This window comes from Emydura macquarii, unplaced genomic scaffold, assembly GCF_026122565.2.
Source record: "Emydura macquarii macquarii isolate MOO-44397 ecotype Brisbane River unplaced genomic scaffold, CSIRO-AGI_Emac_v2 contig_1451, whole genome shotgun sequence".
In the NCBI taxonomy this organism is placed as follows: Eukaryota; Metazoa; Chordata; order Testudines; family Chelidae; genus Emydura; species Emydura macquarii.
The window spans coordinates 19,237,184-19,257,913 of NW_027131588.1; the positions used below are offsets into that span (position 1 = coordinate 19,237,184).

Consider the following 20,730-nt stretch of genomic DNA (forward strand, 5'->3'; position numbering starts at 1 on the left):
GACTGTTGCAAAAGTTACTTGAGTACGACACAATAAGATATCAGATCTGAAAGTTTAACGAATAAACAAGTGATGAGTAAGACACCTTTTTACATTACAATCCAGACCTGACAAATGTGAAAAAATCTTGAGTGTAGGGGTAATGTATGTTCTCCTGCTGTAGCTTTGGCGTAAGAATTCTTCCAAGAAACAGCGAAAATTCTGTCTTGCTATTCATATTATCGACACACGTGGTAGTGCAGCTTTCACAGCAAGGGTACCATTTTTCAGAAGTACTCCGCACCAACAATTATAGCTAGATTTTCAAGAGTGCTCAGCATCCAGAACCTGAGGACAATGGAAACTGCTGGATTTTGGGCCTTTTTGGAGTGGCCAGATTTTCATTTAGGTGGAATGGAAGCTATTGCATGCTGAGTTCTTTTAGAAATCTGTTCCGCAAGAATCATTCATTCTCTGAAGTATTTTAATATGAAGAGGTTTCAAAGTTCCTCTGGAAGGCGAACACAATTTGTTACTAAGTTTTTCTGAAAGATTGTATTGTATTTCTATCTGAAAGTAACTTTACAGGCTTTGGATTTTATGTTTTTATATTTGTCCAAACCATCTAAATAAGAAAGTCAGGAAAAAAACACAACTGTTTCCATTTATTTTATTAATAATGTAATTTTTGTAAGTCCACACTGAATACAACACATCACATTTTCTGCTTTAAATTATTGTAAACTTACTGTAAAGTAATTCTAAACATATTTTCACATATTCATTTAGACTAAAAATAGTCAGATATTGGCCAATATTTCACAGCTATAAATAGTTACTTTTGGGAAAAAGGTGTTTGAAACCCAATATGCCAAGTCTAGCATTATGAAGTATTCAAACACTTGTTCACAATCTTAATATGCTTCCTAGGCACCTAAGAGTTACCTGAAAGTTTTGCATGTGTATCAAGTACTGCAGTTGCTGGTGTTTCTCTGTTATTGGAACATTTTTAGCTGCTTGTTAACCAGGTAACTAGTAGTTACTTTTATTGGCATCCAAATACCCCCATATAATCCAAATTAATAATACTCTGGTGGAGAAGGTTCAACGCTCCTAGGACTTGTTGGAAAGTGCTGGAAAACAAACTCAGCTCCAAAGTTATAAGGCAAGAATCTGACGCTCTTTATCCATTAGGCCACTAGACTCAAAAGACTTTGTCCACCGATGAGCTGGATTTCATGCATTTATTTCCATGCTGAAGTAAATTGTATTGCTTAACAAGATCTAAAATATATGGCCAATAAATACATGGACATTACCTAAAATCTAAGGTTTACTATAAAGTTGGGTTCTAATCTGAAAAGAGACTTGAATTAGCATCATGGCATTCTATCTGTGTCTTTATTTCCACATCATACGTTCTCAGTGCATAGGTGAAGAGGTTTAGTCTAGCTGCCAGTCCTGCAAACACACCTAGACTTAGAGTTGAGGTAGGTTCTTTCCTTCTCTTGCATCACCACCAATAATAATGGTTCTGTAAACCACTTCATCCCTTAATAATGACTACAAATCCCAATGCCTTCAAAGGCTATACTGGAATTTAGTAAGCAATTCTGCTACTGATGCATATGAACAAATAGATTCAGCATTCTCTCTCAGCTGTGTTGGTTGGGACTAACCAGAAGAAAAAGCAGTAAAAAAAGTTATTTTAATTACTAGAATGAGTACATATGACTATGGATACACAGAAAGAAAAGGTTTGTTGAATAAGGTGCCATGTTTGCATATATCCCAACTCAGATTATCTCAAATTCAAAAGTGTCCCCTGCAACTGGAATTTCATTTTCAGATTTTAGATCTGTCCCCTGAGCCACTTGGATAACTGGGGTTTACCCACAGTCATTTTTCAGAGTTGAACTGCAGTTTTAGAAGAAATGTACATTGCTTTCTCTCCCCCTTGACATTTTCACATGGAGGTAAGTGGTTTAATTTAAGTGCTTGCTGTCAGATAAAAGTTAGGCTTGTGCAAACCAGAGTTGAGAAGAAACAGAAGAAAATAGTTTTGATGACAATGAACGACAGGCCAAATGAAAGATGCCACTCACAAAATGCAACACCTCAGAAACACTAATTACATCTTCTAGAATTGAAAGACTTTTACTAAGACAGTAGCAGCTATAGATGAGTTGCCAAACTGGTGTGCAACATACGCAAGGAACAGGAAGAGGCATTTCAGCAAAAGCTGATGGACAATTAGGGTGCATCTTACATTAGAAGTCCTCTTACTCATTACCACCAGCACAGACTGTTCTACCAATGCTAGTGCCAGCGTATGTAATGGAATAGATAGAGCACAAGTATTTTTACTACTATATCATATGACCCTAATCTAAACAGGATTAGATGACACAGTGGTGAGAACACAGTTTTGGCACCAGTGCGTGGTGCAGCTTAACCAGTAGTAGCAAAATGATGGGAGATTTTAATGAAAACACGAGTGAAGAAAAGGCATGAGTGTGGGAGGAGGTAAAATCCATGTATTTATCCTACAACCAAGGAGAAGGTTAAGGTGATAAACATTTTGAGTGGGGAAAATGGGTACTACTTTCAACATATAATTCTCTGAGTTTCTTTCACAATGACAATCTATCTTAGAAAGCAGGAGACGACATGGTTAGCTAGTTGGGATCAGATGCCATGCTAGAACACATCCAGTCACAGCAAAATTGAAAATAGAAGAAATACTAAAAACCACATGCTTCAATACAAATGCACATCAACAACAGTAATTTTATGTTACTGTCTGATTTACTGCTTATAGAACAGCAAACAGATAAATCAAGTTTGCCAATGACAGTGCCTAAGTGGGTTAAGCTGGATAAATGTTAGTACTGAAAATTTTCTATTTGCTAACTATAATATCTTTTTTTTAAAAGTGCAAGAGAATTTACTTTTATTCTGTAAAGTAGAAAATGTGAGAAATACTCTAGTTTGTGACTGAACAGAATCAAGATCAGTGCAACATGAACTATAGTAGTAATTCAGGTATTTTTCTAGGGAACAAAGGCCTTGTTTTTGGCACATTTCCACAGTTTTGCAGTGCAAACTATTTACAGTGTTAATTTTTTATTCACATAATGTGAACCTTTTGTAAAATTTTACTTCAACTCTATTGCTCAATGAACAAGACTACTACAACACCTTTCATTAGTCATCTGAAAAATAAGAATCAAACAGAAATATATTTAAAAATAAATGAAAGAAAAAGGAAAAATAAAGTCAAATCTGATTGTCATTTTGTTACTAACTTCCGTTCTTTTTTTTACATTTAAAAGTTAGTTTTTCATAAATATAAAAACAAAATTATCACAATGAATTTCATTTAATAATATCATCATCACTATAAAATCTCTTATTTAGTACTATTTAACTTAGAAACATCTACCATGATGCACACATTCCCAACATTTGAATTACAATTTACAAAATATACTTTAAAGGCTAACCACATTACAGTAGTACACCAAACTTTCACTGCTGCCAGTCTGTTGTCCACATGTATTTCCTTACATACTATTCTTTTTCCCATCATTTGAAATAGAAATGTTTCAAAGTGTTACGGTCACATGTAATAAGATCATTTTTGGTGACTTATTCTGTTTTCTTCGCCTGTCTTTTCTTAATGTTTTCACTGGCCTCTCCACCAGAACGGTCAGAGACTGAAGAGGTGCCGTTGGAAGATACTCTGGCCTCACCCTTCACTTTAGATGGAGTTTGTTGCCAACCAAAGAGCATACGGCCCAGCACAGCCTCAAAGGGAGCTAATGGAGAAACTGCACATTGTGTCAACATCATGGTTACCTATAAAGAAAGCAGTCACATTTAAGTCAGAAAGTCTTAGCTCTCCAAATAAAGACTATTTAAGAAGAAAAATTGGCACATATGGGCTGGTCCACACACAAATGCATGCACTGAAATACCTAAACCAGTTTTAATTCACACTTCTGTTACATCAGCACAAGTCTGCATGTGGACACTCCTCTAACAGAAGCATCTTATTTCAACTTCACATTAAACTGTCATCTGGTAAGTCACACAGACTTGCTTTGAAATAACAAAAGATGTGAATGAAATTTATTTCATTATTTTGGTGCAAGTTTGCATGGACCATCCCTAAGCTTCCATCACGCTGAATTCCATACGTCACTGCCTTTAATTTAGGGATGTATTTTACATGTTACAAATACAGGGCATTTGTAGCCTCTGGTGCAAATCTTTGTCCAAAATAACTGCTTTTCAACTAAAAATAGCAGTAAACAATCCTGCAGTGGTTATTTCAACTTAGACAAATCCAATGAATAAACCTAAATATACGCAGAGAAAATAAACTAAGCTTAATAAATGCATGAAGAATACGCACATGAGAAGATGAAACAGAAGCTCCCTGTAGGTAGAGGAAGACGTCAGTGCCCAGGTAGGCTTCTCTATACAATTTTTTGTGCATTGCAAGAATTATTTCACTCGTAGTAATGTAAAACTGAAGTCTATACAAAAGCCTTGTTATATTAAAAGCCATTGTGGATAGATGCTTTTAGCCATAACTAGCAATAAAGAATGAATTTACCTATAGCATTTTTCCAGTTTATGGGTCCATAATTAGTCCCTAATTAGAAGTCTAAGGAGAGCCACACTTCTAGCTCTCTTCTGACCTTGGCACATCTCCAGAATACGACTTCAAACCATCCATACAGTTCAGGATATTCTGCCCACATTAGCAAGCATTTTCTAGCCAGTTAGGTATAAGATGTGTGACCACATGTATCTGCATATAAAGTCATAATGTAAACTACTAATTCCAAATTTATCTTGAACACTGAAATAAAGTAACTTTAAAAAAGTGATATGTATAAAACAAAGCAATAAGTTTACCATAAAATTAGAGGACCCTGTCTAGACTTCAATTCTTAGTCATGTTACGTGCTAATTGGCAACTAGTTAAAATCTTAACTAATAAGATTTTTAAATTCTAATATAGACTCTTCATAAATAATGGTTCCAGCACTAATATTTGTTCCTGGCTGTAGTTTTCACCCTAAGATTCAGCCATTCCTCCCCTTCCTGCTTCCAACACATCCTTGTGCCAGGGCCTGTGGGGAATGAGGCTATGCTGGTGCTATACCTCTGAAGATCCCCGGCACTGGGGTATATCCCAAGCAGGAGGCTTGCTGCTGAATTCAACTCAGAAAGAAGAAAAGAATCTGCCTGAGTGTTATTTGTGGCCCCTCGACCTTGAACTTCCTCCATGCTGTGAAGGTTGGACAACATTGATTTAGGTATCATGTATCCTAAACAACTCCTGTTTTAAAACAAATTTGTTGGAAGAACTTTCTCCAGGACTAGGGAAAAAGGACCCTTTAATAGACCCAATATAGTATTTATAAACCTTACATCAAAGACTAGAATAGTACCCTGATTCTGAGAGAGGTTTCAGAAGTGTCTGGAAAGCAAGACACTACTTCATAGGTCTGTGTGCCAGATCTGCACGAATTGTGTCAATTTAGAAGTGCATTACAGTTAGTAGCTGCCCTCAAGCTCCCTAACAAGTCACCACTGCAGAACTGGTGCCACAAGTTGTGTGTCATTGTACTACAGCCTGCAGCAGCACAGGCAGGCTGAGGCTGGAGATCCCCCTTCCCACATCCAACCATTTCCTAACACCACTCCCTGGTGTCCTGAGTGCACCTTTGATGTTTAGGTATTTTAAGAAAAGTAAGTCTGGAGCATTAATGATCATGATTATTTGTATTACCATAGCACCCCCGAGTCGGAATGTTTCTGAAATCCATATTGCTAGGGATGCCCTGTGGCAGGCAGGCAGGCTGCTCTTTTTGAACTCTCCTCTACAGTTCGCCCACCACTTCAATATCTCCTCATAAACGGAATGCAACCTTCAAGATTGTTACCACTAAGATGACACTGAGTCCAACTTTGCCTTTTTAGGGTTAACACAGTTCTGAATGTAGCCCAGCCTACCTGGGAGGAGATAAATGCAAAACATGATAGATTAGAGATCAAACATAGGAAGAAGATTTAAGGGAAGAACAGTAATTGTGCATATATCTCACATGTGTAGACATGCACACCTTTTATAAACAAAAAGATAGTAAACACTTTTCATATTATTTTTCTCTTCTCCTTCACCATTATTTTGAAGGATGTATCCAAAAATACAAACTTTACAAAAACAGCATTAAGATAAAACAGAGCATGTTCTATTCACTTATAAACGTATTCAGTGATTAAAAACACTTGGGCTTGGCTGCAGTTCATTTTTGTTCCAAATGTACTAACAGATTGGCAAGACAACCTGTTGTGCCTTAATGGTATATCTCTCTCAAATAATTGAGTAACTTGATAGATCAATTTCCTGTGCCAAATTTCTGAAATATTTTATCGCAACTAGCAAAGGTCATGATGCAAAAAACTTCCTGGTAGTCTGCTTCACATATGGAAGAGTTACTTAAGTAGGGGTCAGATCCTCCATGGGTATTGGGGTAGCTCCACTGACTTCATTTGAGCTATGCCATTTTCACCAACTGAGTTTGACTAGATCTTTCCAGCAAGAGAAAATTTTGATTAATATTCTGGTGGAGTATCAAGAGAGAAATATTCAACAACATTCATCTTGCTTTAATATTCAACAACATTCATTTTGGGAGAAATACTGCTGTATAATTATTCAAACATATACAATAAATTTCCAAATTCTTACCTTTGTGACCACTAGAAAGATGGTATATAAAAACATAAGGTTGTGTCTTGCTATCTGTAGCTTCTGGATGTGTTGCAATGTGAAGAGTACTGAACCTACCAGAGTCACCTTTACAGGGCTGGAAATCAAACAAAGTAAAGATACATGTGTGAATTTTCTCTCCTCGCTTTCCTATATTAATAGAAATTATTATTGAAAAGTGATAGCATACAAAAATGTAACTATAATATTTGCTAGGCTGAAAGTAAACGATAAAAAGCTTGTGGCAACAATATGACAACACGTTTCTCAGGCTAATTACATATTTTGTTAAAAAATACTTCCACCAGTTTTTTTTTAAGTTTGGAGGCTTTCAATTTCTTAGAAGATCTCTTTGTTTCTGAACTGTAAAGAAAAACACCCAGTTTGCCTTCTCCATACCGTTATTTAATTTATACATCTGAGATATCCCTTTATTAGTCACCTCTAAACTAAACTGTCCCAATATTTTCACGCAATCTTCTTATGGAAGTTTTTGCCAAGACTCTAATCATTTTGTGGTACTTTCATCCCTTGAGGATTTTCAGCTTAATTATACTGTAGTCACTATTACTTAGTGGCTCAACTTAATTTATTACTTCAGTCAACTCCTATGTGTTACTTGGGACTCAGTTAAGAAAAAGCTCTCCTCACTGTGTGCTGTAGAACAAGCTGTTCTGAGAACCAATCATTTAAGGTATCAAGAAATTGCCTGTCTAGATCTTAGACCACTGTGACACTTGACCACTTCATAGGAGGCTGGAATCATCCATTATTACTGTTTATTTGACTTAGTTCCTTCTGTACACTCTCAACTTTGTGTACTTGGTATCTTTTCCCTGATCAGGAAGCCAGCGGTATAACCCTACATTTATATTCTTATGATTTGGGATTTGTCAAGTTTCATTTCTTATCACACCTTTAACTAGATTCATGCATTTAACTTTATAACCAACGGAGAACATTTGAAAAAAGTTGTCAAGGGAATTTTTAACAAAAATAATTTCAGGATGTGAAGACAGTCATCTATGTCCAACACCTCTCTGTTCTGGCATATTGCAATCTCAGCTTTTACCCTTCAGAAAACTATATGCAATACCACAATTTTTAACATTTAAAACTCATTCTTCCTTCAGCTAGCACATTTTTAAAGAAGAAAGTGACTGCAGTGTTTTAAACTGGCGGAAATTACTTTTTTCCCCAATTTTGAAGTATTTATGTCACCAGAGAGCAGCTGACACCATAAGCCTCACAATCCTTTCTTTTGGAAATACTTCTGCTCATAATTTTTGTATTTCTCTCCTGTCATTCTTTATTACCAAGGACAGTTACATGAAACCAGCATCCCTAAATGTTTATCTGCTCCTGCTGCTTTTATCACATCACAAGTCATAACCCTGTTTTTAAAATAATCATTTCCACAGAAACCAGCTGGGAAGTCACATGGGGGAGCAAAGGGGATTTAAAGTGCTCTCTGTGAGCTTGTCTCCCTTTTCAGCAGTAGTTTGTGGCTTGCCAGCCAGTCCCAATTCTCTCTTCTGCAGAAATTAAACTGAGTGCTGCATAACACTCCCAATTTAGCTTCTGCAAGACAAATAACTGAAAGCCAAAACTCAAGTAGCATCTCCTATCTTGCAATGCACCAGAGGCATGGGTTGATGTATTTCAATGCTATATATTTAACAGATAGCTTGCATATGGTTCAGAAGAGTGCAACTGGGTTTTTTTGTTTGTTTTTTAAATAGAGAATTTAGCGTTGGTGGAATATTTCCACCAGAACGACAGTCCTAAAGTCATCTACTTACCTTCAGAATATGTACCAGCACACATGGGAGTGTAAGCTTCATGCACACTATCCTGCCACAATGTGCTTCATTTCTGAGCTGGATGAACTACATTTCTAGGAGAGAAGGTTAATTTTTGCCATTCAACTGCCATTCAAATTATTGTTTTCTCTGCACAAGTTGCCAACGTTTGCCAATTAGTTTCAATTTTGTGGTGGAGACAATTATTCACGAGGAAAGCATTTGAGACTTCCAATTCATTTCACATAGGCCGGCCAGTCATCACAACATTAGGACTCATTTATTTTGAATTTATATGCAATTTCCTAGCACCTGTTTTTAAAAGCTTTACCAAGAAAGTCACTCATGTAGGTCTTTGAGTGTGAGAGCCAAAGAGAAAAAAGTTGTATAGAATTATTCCAGTTGTACTATGGTTTACACAAACTTACTAGGACATCTTCAGAAGTTCATTGCTTTCAGGTTTCCAAACACCTCTCACCAACTGCTCAAAGTTAGAGATTAAGCCACCACCAGCTCCTGAAAATCCAAAAAATTATAACGTCTCAATAGCATGATCTCTTACTGACGTATAGTCCAATGCTGCTCCATCTATGGCTCTGCAAACTGCCTCTGCTTCAATGGGGGCAGGATCTGCTCCTAAAGTACAGATTTGAACAGAATCTAAACTTTCAGTAGTGATTAGTGACATTGTTGACCAACCTGAGACACCTTAAAGAGACCTGATTGCCAAGCATTCACCGTCTGAAAATCAGGTCCTGTTAAGATGCCTCAAGTTGGGTACACAAAACTGAGACATCTAAGTCATTTGTCACTTTTAAACAAGAACACAGTGCCTAAATTGTTCACAGGAGACAAAGACTCAGTGAGGGAGATGGTGTAGGGAGGAAGGTTTTAGGTTTATTAAGAACTAAGGAACCTTTTGGGAAAGGAGAAGCCTACAAAGGAAAGATGTACTCTACCCATACCAAAACAGAACCAGATTGCTGGAATGTAAAATTTAAAAGGTTGTAGAGGAATTTTTAAACTGAGGAATGGGGAAAAGCCAACAGATGTGTAGGAGCACCTGGTTTGGACAGAGTCATACAGTAGGAGAGGCTCTATTAATAGGGATTCTCTATATTCTAGTAAAGAGAAGACAGAAGTTGATAAAGTACGGGCAGGAACTGAAGAGAAGCAGTCAAATGAAAGAGTCCTATTCAATTGCATCACTTAATGGCAGACAACTAAAAAATGACAAATTTATAAGTGCTTGGATACAAATGCTAGAAGTCTAAATACTAAGATGGGTGAACTTGAGTGCCTAGTATCAAATGAGGATATTGATATAATAGGCATCACAGAAACTTGGTGGAACAATGATAATCAATGGAGCAGAGTAATACCAGGGAACAAAATATACAGGAATGAAAAAGTAGGTCATGAAAGTACAGGAGTGGTATTATAGGTTTCACTGCATCGGTTTCACTGCAGAGAATGTGGGGGAGCTCTTCTTTTAATGTCACAAATCTGAGGAACTATCACAGATTGAGGTGCCTACAGAGGTGGCTTTGGACCAAACTGATAAATTAAACTGTAATGAGTCCCAAGGACCAGATGGTATTTACCCAAGATTTCTGAAGGAACTCAAATATGAAATTGCAGAACTAACAACTGTGGTATGTAATCTATCAATTAAATCAACTTCTGTACCAGATCACTGGAGGATAGTGAATGTGAGGCCAATTTTTAAAAAAGCTCCAGAGGCAATCCTGGCAATTACAGGCCATTAAGACTAACTTCAGTACCAAGCAAACTGGAGAAAACTATTGTAAAGAACAGAATTACCAGATACACAGATGATCACAATTTGTGAGAGAAGAGTCAACACAGCTTTTGTAAAGGGAAATCATGCCTCACCAATCTATTAGAATTCTTTGAGGGGTTCAACAAACATATGAACGAGGGTGATCCAGTAGATATAATGGACTTGGACTTTCAGAAAGCCTTTGACAAGGTCCCTCACCAAAGACTCTTAAGCAAAGTAAGCAGTCATGGGATAAAAGGGAAGGTCCTCTCATGGATCAGTAATGGCTAAAAGAAAACAGGAAACAAAGGTAGGAATGAATGGTTAATTTTCAGAATGAAGAAAGGTAAATAGTAGGATCCCCCAGGGATCTGTACTAGTACCAGTGCTGTTCTACATATTCATAAATAATCTGGAAAAAGGGGTAAACACTGAGGCGGCAAAATTTGTAGATGATACAAAATTATTCAAGATAGCTAAATCCAAAGCAGACTGTGAAGAGTTAAAAGGATCTCACAGAACTAGGTGACTGGGCAACAAAATGGCATATGAAATTAAAGGTTGATAAATGCAAAGTCATTCACATTGGAAAACATAATTGCAACTATACCTACAAAATGATGGGGTCTAAATTAGCTGTTACAACTCAAAAAAAGAGAACCTGGAGTTTTTGTGGATAGTTCTCTGAAACATCCACTCAATGTGCAGCAGCAGTCAAAAAAAGCTAACAGAAAGTTAGGAATCATTAGGTAAGAGAACAGATAATATGACAGAAAATATCATAATGACCCTATATAAATCCATGGTATGTCACACTTTGAATACTGTGTGCAGTTCTGGTCACCCTATCTGAAAAAAAAAGATCTATTAAAACTGGAAAAGGTACAGAGAAGGGCAACAAAAATGATTAAGGGTATGAAATAGCCTCCATATGAGGAGAGATTAAAAAGACTGGGACTTTTCAGCTTGAAAGAGAGATGACTAAGGGTGAATATGATAGAAGTCTATAAAATCATGAATGGTGTGGAGGAAGTGAATAAGGAAATGTTATTTACCCCCTTCACATAACATAAGAACCAAGGGTCACCCAATGAAATTAATAGGCAGTAGGTTTAAAACAAACAAAAGGAAGTACTACTTCACACAACACACAGTCAGCCTCTGGAACTTGTTGCCAGGGGATGTTATGAAAACCAAAACTGTAACTGGGTTCAAAAAAGAATTAGATAAGTTCATGGAGGATAGATCCATCGATGGCTATTAGCCAAGATGGTCAGGGATGCAACTCCCATGCTGTGGGTGTCCTAAACCTCTAAATTCCCGAAGCTGGGAGTGGACAACAGGGGATGGATCACTTGATAATTGCCCTGTTGTGTTCATTCCCTCTGAAGCACCTGGCATTGGCCACTATCTGAAGACAGGATACTGGGCTAGAAGGACCATTGGTCTGACCCATTATGGCTGTCCTTATGAGAATCCATTTTCTTCCAGGATCGTATACAACAGTTTACATATCTATATATGCATACACATATGGAGGAGAGAGTGCGTGCATGCAGGAAATAAGGCATAAGAATATGGCACTCTGGCTGTTCAGTGAACTCTATAATAAAACACCAACACAAGTTGAAATTACTTTTGTTGACCTGTCTGTGGGCTCCCTTTCACAGTGGAAATAAACTACAATACCAAGCTCAAAAAGGTAAAGCCAGAGTATAGCCAATGGTGTCTCTACTGTAGTGAGATATAAAGAACATGAGTAAACCAAACACTGCTGCTCTGAAATGTGTAACACATTTCTAGATATAAGATGTGGTAGTTATTTAATTTAGGGGACAACTCAATTAAGTGATATAAAATGCTTCTAGTGTATCCAATCTGACTGAAGTATTGGGACATACAAAAAAAATTAGAAAAGTAACAGTCCAATCATATAGAAGTGCAATTGCTGTAAGAACAGCTCCATTAAAAAGTTACTCATTATAATCATAAAGTTATACAGTAGCCTTGTTGATTCCTTTAGCCTTCAACCACCCATCCAAAAAATCCTTGCATGAGGACAGCCATCTTTCCATCTAAGGGCTAGACATGGCTCCCTCCCAAGCTAGTCAATGCTTCCCCTAATCTGACCAGAGAAATTGCTGCACAGACACACAGCTTTCCCTTCTTGAGGAATAACAGTTTGAATTTAAGGCTATCATTTCCACAAGGTAGGTCATGGTGTTACTTCTAAGACTACATGGTTTACCATTTAAATACAACTTAAAATTTCACAATTCATCAGAACAAGAAATTTTACACATTACCTCTGGCCCAGCCCACAGCTACCATGACAAACCAGGCGTTTTTGTAGTGGCTGTTGGCGTGTGCAATTCCAGCTGTTATTTTCCAAGTCCTAGTCACCTCTTTCATTCCTACAGCCATCAGTCGAAGAGGCAGAAAGGAAAAGCATCGATAGACTATGTCATGTGGACAATAAAATATAAGATACCTGAAATTTAGAAGAAAATTTCTACTTAAAATCTCTTTGCAACAAAATGTTACTCTAGTCCTAAAGCATATTTTTAAAATAAATTTTGGAGTATTACTAAGAATTCTTTAATCTTCTTCCTATACATTCCTTATATCTTTTAGGACTCTAGCTCCAAAGTGAAATTTAGAATATTCATTTTTTAGAATTTCTCTCATTAAATCTCTTTCTGGGTATTTATAACATATCCATCACCTGATGTTTGAGCACCTAAAACACAAGATCAGTACACAAAATATATTCCCAAACACATGAAATTGTTTATCAAGGCTTCCTTAAAGTACAAAGGAACAAGTTGAACCCATCCTTGGAACGGAGCACATACCTTTCTTTAAGCTTATTGATCACCAAGATTTCTCTCTCTCAAGTTGCTATCCAGCTTTAAAGTTGTTTATTGTTTAAAAAAGCTTCTTTGAATTGTTAAAATAGTATGAGAGCAGAAGGGTAATTTATATTCTGACACAGGGCTCTCATATTGCCAGTGACACAAAATTATATAACTTTAGCAAGATTGCCATCCCTTATTAAAGTCAATGCCAGTCTTGATTTAAAGCTATTTTCAAATACATTTCTCTTCTTAAAGCAACCAGTGCTTGTAACTTTTTTGAACTTTCAGTTTATGGAGCTAAGCAAACCATTGCAGTTTTCTTTAAAGAAGAATGCTGTTATGCAGTGTTCTGAATTTAAGGAATCTACAGCTGTGGGCTCCAATTTATCCAAAAATGGGCTCTTTTACCCTGCCATTTCCACCACAAGCAGGCTACACTTCAGGATGGCCCTTTATAGTCTCATGCTTTAACAATTCAAGGACGCTCATATGTTCAAACAATTCACTTTTTAAAACAATACCAAAATTGAAGCTGGATAGATTACTGCACAATAAAAGTCTTGCACATTTTACTTTCATAGCCTTTTCATTTTTAGATGTTTAGGTAATACTATCATTTTTTCATTTAACAGGGTTTGATTCACATTTGTAGATCCAGTATCTTAAACTGAGTATGTTATTGTTTGGGATTGTACTTAAATCAGTCTTTACAGTTTCATTGCTGCCCAAGATGGGGAATCGTGTACTGGATGTTGAACTGCAGCCACTTAGCCCCAGCCCTTTGGAAATCAGTACAGCTGTTCCAGCACAACAGAACAAGAAGCAGTTGGTGTGTAGTGTTCTATTTGGTCCCTGCCCAGCTCTTATGGGAAGCCAGTCTCTTGGTTGGGCCCTGAAAGAAGTAAGCACCCTCCTTGGAGAGCCTGAGATCTATCAAGTCTTCCTATTTCTTGAGACCTATGGAGTGTGACTCTTGTGCTGTTGCCTGTGATTATTCTGAAGACAAGAAGCCACATGAGAGGTATGCTCAGTACTTGCTGGGAGAGGAGCAGATCTAAGTCTTTGCAACCCGTGTCCTTGAAATCCCAAGAGGGGAGAAGGAGAGGAGTAAAACCGAGTAAACAGTGATGGGGAAGTTGAAACTGAGGCGGCACATATTCAAAAATTTGGATTCTCCTCCATAATTTTGAATAACTTCCTCTCCCCATTTCCTTCCTCCAGTGCAAGCGTGGAATTAAAGTTCTGGATTCAATAATTATGACTGATTGTATGTAATCATTGAATAGATCTGTGAATAGCAACCTAGGACTGAGGATACCTTAGCATAATCTAAACTTTTAAAAATGAGATGTGAAAGGACTAAGTAAAATAATTTGTATGACTTCATCTGCGCAATAACCCATTTTTATGTGCAATAAATGTCACAAGTTGCATTACTGCATGATTACTGTTCAAATAAGAGCACATCCACATCCACTTTTTTCTTTTGCACTGACTAGTGATCCATTTTTCCTCCTCTTATATAGGAAAACAATTATTTTATTAAATTATTTTATGGTGAGAAAGAATGACTGCGCGCATGACAGCATGGATACAAAGACGTTATTGTGCAAATACTATTTATAATAGCCAATTAAAACTCTGGATATTGAACACATGAACTCTTGTCACTGGTAAATCATGGTTACATACCGTGGATAAGTTCGATCCAGTCCTCAGGGGGGTTTTTTTACCCTAAAGCATTCTGCAAGAGATTGCAACTCTGCATGCCACTATGATCAGTCATGTAAAATAAAAATCACAACTGAACTGAAATACTGAAGATCAGCGGCTAGTGAACAATAAGGAGTTCTGCTCATATTAGTCTTTGGTTTCACAAAATGGTTAGCTTTTTAAAATCAAATTAATAATTCAGTGCACTTGATCTACATGAATGTGTGTATGTTTAAGAATTTGTTCATTAAAAAGCCTATCTATTGCAAGTGTTATAAATCTTTCTAATACATTTGATAAAATTCATAGTTGCCTCCAACCAACTCAATGGAACATTTTAATATTTTGTTTCACTATGCAGTTTGCATAGGATCTGTGTAATGATTACAAACTACATATGCGAAATTCTTGTGGCTGAATACTGAATTGTTAACATTTATGTTCACAGCATTCTCCTGTGCAAGTGGTTCCTTCATATAAATACTATTGCAGAGTGATGACAATATCTACACTTCAAAGACACTGAACAAAATTAATTCCTTTTGCAAGCAGATGTAACTGTGGTGCAGTAAATGGAGTTTCACCTTCCTACTCCAAGGATTAATCTGGCTTAATATTTTTATACTACTCAGCCACTTAATAATTAAACATACTAATGGAAGTTATTAAAAAGCCCATGAACTGTGGGGAAATTCAAATGGATTTTACCAGTTTTCAGTTGTTTGTGTTAGTGCTGTAATTATGAAGCATAATATTTGCTTTTCCAATATTAAAAACAGAATAAAATAGTTTATTAGAAAACTAAAATGTCCACAGCATTCTGTAGAACAATGGCATAATCATCTACAGTTCTCTATTTTTGTTATTTTCTACTATCCAAACACTTATTTTATGCTATTACCAATAGCTACCAGTAGATGTTGCTATTCCACATAATATTTTAAAAGGTTATTGATGCTGAATTACCAGATAGAGAAAACAAAGTGTCACATTACCAGTTTTATGTATTGGTGTATAAATTTTGCTTTATTTTACTTTTAAGACCAAATAAGAATCATATGACAAATCAATGTAAAGTTCTAGTAGTGAGCAAGAATGACATTTTTTTATACAACTAATAATTCTAAAAGTTTCATAATGTTTGTACGGGGTCATGAGTAATATACACCATTTTCACTTAAGTCTGATATAACAGTACATTTAGTTTATATACTGTGATCTTTGCTCTTCCATGTCTTTCGGTGCATTGTCAACTTTAAAAAAAAGTCTTTTGTGAAAACTGTCTATCTATTATAGTTGCAGGTAACATTCAAGATTACAGAATATATATGCATCTGACGAAGTGGGTTGCAGCCCACGAAAGCTTATGCCCGCTGAAATTTGTTAGTCTTTAAAGTGCTACAGGATTCTCGTTGTTTTTGCTGTATACAGACTAACACGGCTACCCCCTGGAACTTTTCAGAATATATATATATTTCTCTATTTTTTCCAGTTTGCATACCATTACTTTTACTGTTTTCCCTGGATGCATACAAACAGGAATCTATCTTTCGTGAATCTCATGCAGCAAGAGTACAAAGTTTTTAAAATAAAATATGATTTTATAATCACAGGCTGTGATTATAAAGCCACCAAAAGGGCTGATTTAGTATCTGATACTGCTTAGTCTTTTGTAACTGATTAGATTTCAAGGAGACCAGTTAGTTTAAGAAAAGCAAATAATTATCTTTCTTGTAACCGGTTTCTAAAAGTAAATTCTAAATGGGGATTTGTACATTTGAAATTTTGTTCAGAAAATATATTTTAAAGGAAATAAAACTAAGAATTATTACAAGACTACATTTAGAAAGTAGCTTTCAGCTCGTCCATCTGAGTATGGCTTTGGGGCGTTAGCCCTGCAAGGTGCTGGGACTTGGGTCTTCAATCACCAGATGGGGGAGCCCTATAAACGTAGTTTAACTTCTATAGGGGGAGGCAGGGCCCAGCAGGACTTGGAGCCTGGGGGGAGAGTGCCACCTCAATCTCATCCAGCCTGTCTGAGTTCAGCTGGAGGCGCAACCAAAAACTATAACTCAAAGGGAGGGGGAGCTCAGCATATAAAGTTTGAAAACTGCTCAGGGTGCAGGCAGGGGGGTAGTTCAGGTGCAGGGAGATGGGCAGCTAGCAGCTGTTTGCAGGCAGCTCAGGGGGCGGAGGGTGGAGGAGCTAGGGATGCACGGAGGGGCTAACTAGGGGCCATCTGCCCAGAGGGCCCCGCTGTGGTAGCTGCTCCCTGAGGGATCTGCTGGCCCTGGAGCTGGGTCCCCCCTACCCGGGTGGTTCTTACTGGCTGCGTGAGCAGTCAAAGGGGGCTGAGGAGCATCTGGGGCCCTCGGCAACAGCAGCAAGAGGAGATGGAGGAGTGCTGCAGCTGCCCACTCCATGGCACCAGCCAGAGCAGTAGCCTGCTTGCACTGCCCAGCTCTGGCTTCTCATCTCTGACCTGGCCATGGGGCAGAGATTCAGTGGAGAGGAGGAGATGGGAGGGGGTGTGGAGCTGCCCCCAGGACCACCCCACTTTGGTGAAGGCACTGCAATGTGGGGGGCGTTGCCCCCCCACCTCTTCCCTCCAAAATATCAAAATTCTGGCAGGTTTCAACCTTCCCCATTCTACCCACCCCAAACTTTGTAGACACTTTGAGCACTGGCAACAAATAGGACTTCTGACTGGGGTTATTGAAAAAAAATCAACAGGTTTGTAATAAAAAGTACCATTTTTACATGGGGTGAACAGGGATTTCAGCTTATTCTTCAATGTCCAAAAGTCATGTCTGTAGTATTAAGTTTTACTTTACAGGACAAACTAATAACTAAATTGTGTGTGTGCCAAGACAATATGTGGTGAAAGCTGCTATTCCAGCCATAGCTCAGCCCCTTTTATGTAGGTACTGCAAGATTTCAAAACCATGAATGTCCTTTTGTCCAGTATGTAAAATTAAGTAAGTTAAGGTTATGGCCTTAAAATCAACTTATTTGCTTTAAATTATACCTTTGTTTTACCATTTTAAGCAGTAATCTAAAGAGAAATTAAGACAACGTTTAACTCTCTTTAGTGCTGATGCCACTACAAACATATGGAGAAACATCCACTATATATCAACCTTATAAGCCTTTGCTTCAGGTGAGAAGTAATATTGTAGGACTTCCTAATACATGTATGGCAATACTGGAAACTACACTTTTTCACAAAGCACATTAACAGATTGAGGAGAGTGTATAAAAAGTGACCGTATTTGCTTTTCCTAGTACAAAATTCAACGGATGAGTTGGCCCAGTGGCCTAGCAATGATTGCAAAGTATGCCACCATATATTTTTCTCCAATGCTGGCAAAGGTTGGGAGCACATCTCTCTCACTCTTGAGGAAAGAGAGTGAACTACTTGCCATCACTGTGCAGTGACCCTTCTGACTGGTTTAGAGGTTGGGTCCCAGCATCGCAAGGTGTTTTAAGTCAAATTTCTGACTGATGTGAAAGCTTGACCCTATGCTTTAAAAGTGTGCACCCAGTCCAAGTATAATTTTACTAATACAAAAAACAAATGTACTTATTTTATACTCTTGTGCATGCTTACCAGACTGAAGATGCCAGGAAGATATTAGTGCTGTTTGCGAGGAACCCTATAGGAGGCTCTGCAAGCATCAAGGAAGACAGAACAGACCCACCAAAGCAGTAAAGCATAGCACTAAACCAACATGCAACTGGACTCTGGTGTGACACTTCCACTGCTCCTGAAATAAAACGAAGTAAAAAGGCAGCCTGTAAATGACATATTTGTACAAGACAACATGGTCTCAAACATATCAAATCATTTTAAAACTGTTTTAAATATCATCAATAACATCCAAATTATTTAGACACTGGCTTGGTTTGTTTGATAAGATTATATATCATTGAAGATAAGCATTGAATATCAGGTAATAATATGAATGGTGCTGCAACCAAAATTCTACACTTCAATCTCCTCAAAAAGGCAAACATCTTAAGGAAAGATCAGGAAAAGAAAAATACCTATACATGAGAACGCTATGATTGCCAAAATATTGCTATGGAACCTACTAACACCCAAAAAACAATGCTCTGTACTCAATGTCTTTCATCAGAAGATCCCAAAGCACTTTACAATGGGCAGTATCTTCACTGTGTAAATGAAACACAGGAAGTTGAGTGACTTACAGTCCTGGTATATCAGGTTCTGTGATCAGTCTGACTCTAGCCTGATATCTAATCTTTCAGTGGCTAGTACCAGATGCTTCAGGGAAAGGTGAAAGAAAACCCAGGTAATTAGTGGGAAGTTATATTCCTTAAAAATATTTATCTTATTTAACATTATTGTGGTTGTTAATAGCTCATCCTTTTTTATTCTTGTTTGGCTTCAAAAGTATCTTGCATCCACAAGTTCCTTAGGCTAATTAGATGTTGCATAATAGGAGTTTATTCATCAGTTTAAAATCTTTCAAAGCCTTTTGTGTGTCCCCTTATTCTATTATTATAAGAATGGATAAAAATGACTCCCCTGTTGTACATCATTTATTGTTTTATATCTCACGTCCTCACATTCATCTCCTCTATAAACTATATAATTTTTTAAAACTCTCTCATAGGGAAACCGTGCAATGCCTCTAGTCATTTTCATTCTCCTCTCCCCCTCTGGACCCTTTCTATTTCTGATATATCTAGAGCAGGTCAAAATTTTCCAGAGTTACATTTTAATGACATTTCAAATTTTCACACTGTTTTGCATTTTCAACCAGTTCTAATTATATACTGTTTTGAAATGAGGTGACCAAACTGAACAATACACACCATTAATTTATATAATTGGATCACAGTATTTTCAATACATATTATACTCACTTCTTAATGCAACCTAACATTGCCAGCTTTTTAGACCCCTGCTGAGCATGGAGCAGATGTTTTCACTGAACTATTCACAATGACAAAGATCTTTTTTTCCTCAGTGACTAGAGTTCATTTAGAACTTATTACTGAGATTAGTTCAAATTATTAGTTTCAACATTCATCACCTTGCACTTAACTACATTAAATATCATCTGTCATCATGTCACCAAATTGCCTAGGTAAGATAGGCCATTCACATCAATGCCTCATTGAATTCTTGTCACGACTAAGCTAAATAATTTTGTGACTCTCTATGCCAACCAAGATTGGATTTATGAGCAACTTCAATGGAAACAAAAATAAAACAACGTGCCCTCTTGCCAGGTTAAACAGAAAAAGATCTGATACTTCTTCAAACCTCACAGCAGTGAGACATAATAGTTTGCTCCAGACAGAATAAAAGCAATTAGGAACCTCGTATGATTGCACTTGGGATACAAGTTGCCTACATTTCTTTAGTGGCTAAAATGACATCTGCAAGTAAATCTGACGTTCCTGAAAAACATGGTCTACTCCAAAGCAGATTGTGAAGGGCAACCATGTTGGTTATGATTGCCCTGCACAGATATAGTTCAGCTGAACTGTCATAATTTGAAGCCAGCAGCACTCTTTCTGCCCCCTGGATGTGTATCAAGAGAAAGACAAAAGAGTTATCCAGCACCAAAGTGCAGGGCAGATCTTGAAGCATCAAGAAGGCCTGCTGAAACAAGACACTTGAGCATATTAACTTAGGTGTTGATGCTTTGATAAGACAGTCTCCCAACCTCTCCACTAGGAGTTGAAATATTCAATGAAAAGTCATCTGGAAATATCAACATTGTAATGGCTGCATACTATCATTTCACTCTACTGATACTTCCCAAA

The 20,730-nt window shown here is 37.3% G+C and overlaps 1 protein-coding gene across 1 annotated transcript in view; it reads right to left on the minus strand.

Annotated features, from left to right (window-relative positions):
- Positions 1-632: 632 nt before the first annotated feature.
- TMEM38B (transmembrane protein 38B) overlaps positions 633-20,730 on the minus strand; it is a 29,923-nt gene continuing 9,825 nt past the window's right edge. The window contains exons 2-6 of the mRNA XM_067553284.1: positions 18,539-18,695; positions 12,664-12,848; positions 9,003-9,090; positions 6,752-6,869; positions 633-3,840 (exon numbers count right to left, since the gene is read on the minus strand). Of these exons, the coding sequence (XP_067409385.1) occupies positions 3,631-3,840; positions 6,752-6,869; positions 9,003-9,090; positions 12,664-12,848; positions 18,539-18,695 (758 nt within the window). The 3' untranslated portion in view covers positions 633-3,630. The remainder of the gene's footprint in view (positions 3,841-6,751; positions 6,870-9,002; positions 9,091-12,663; positions 12,849-18,538; positions 18,696-20,730) is intronic.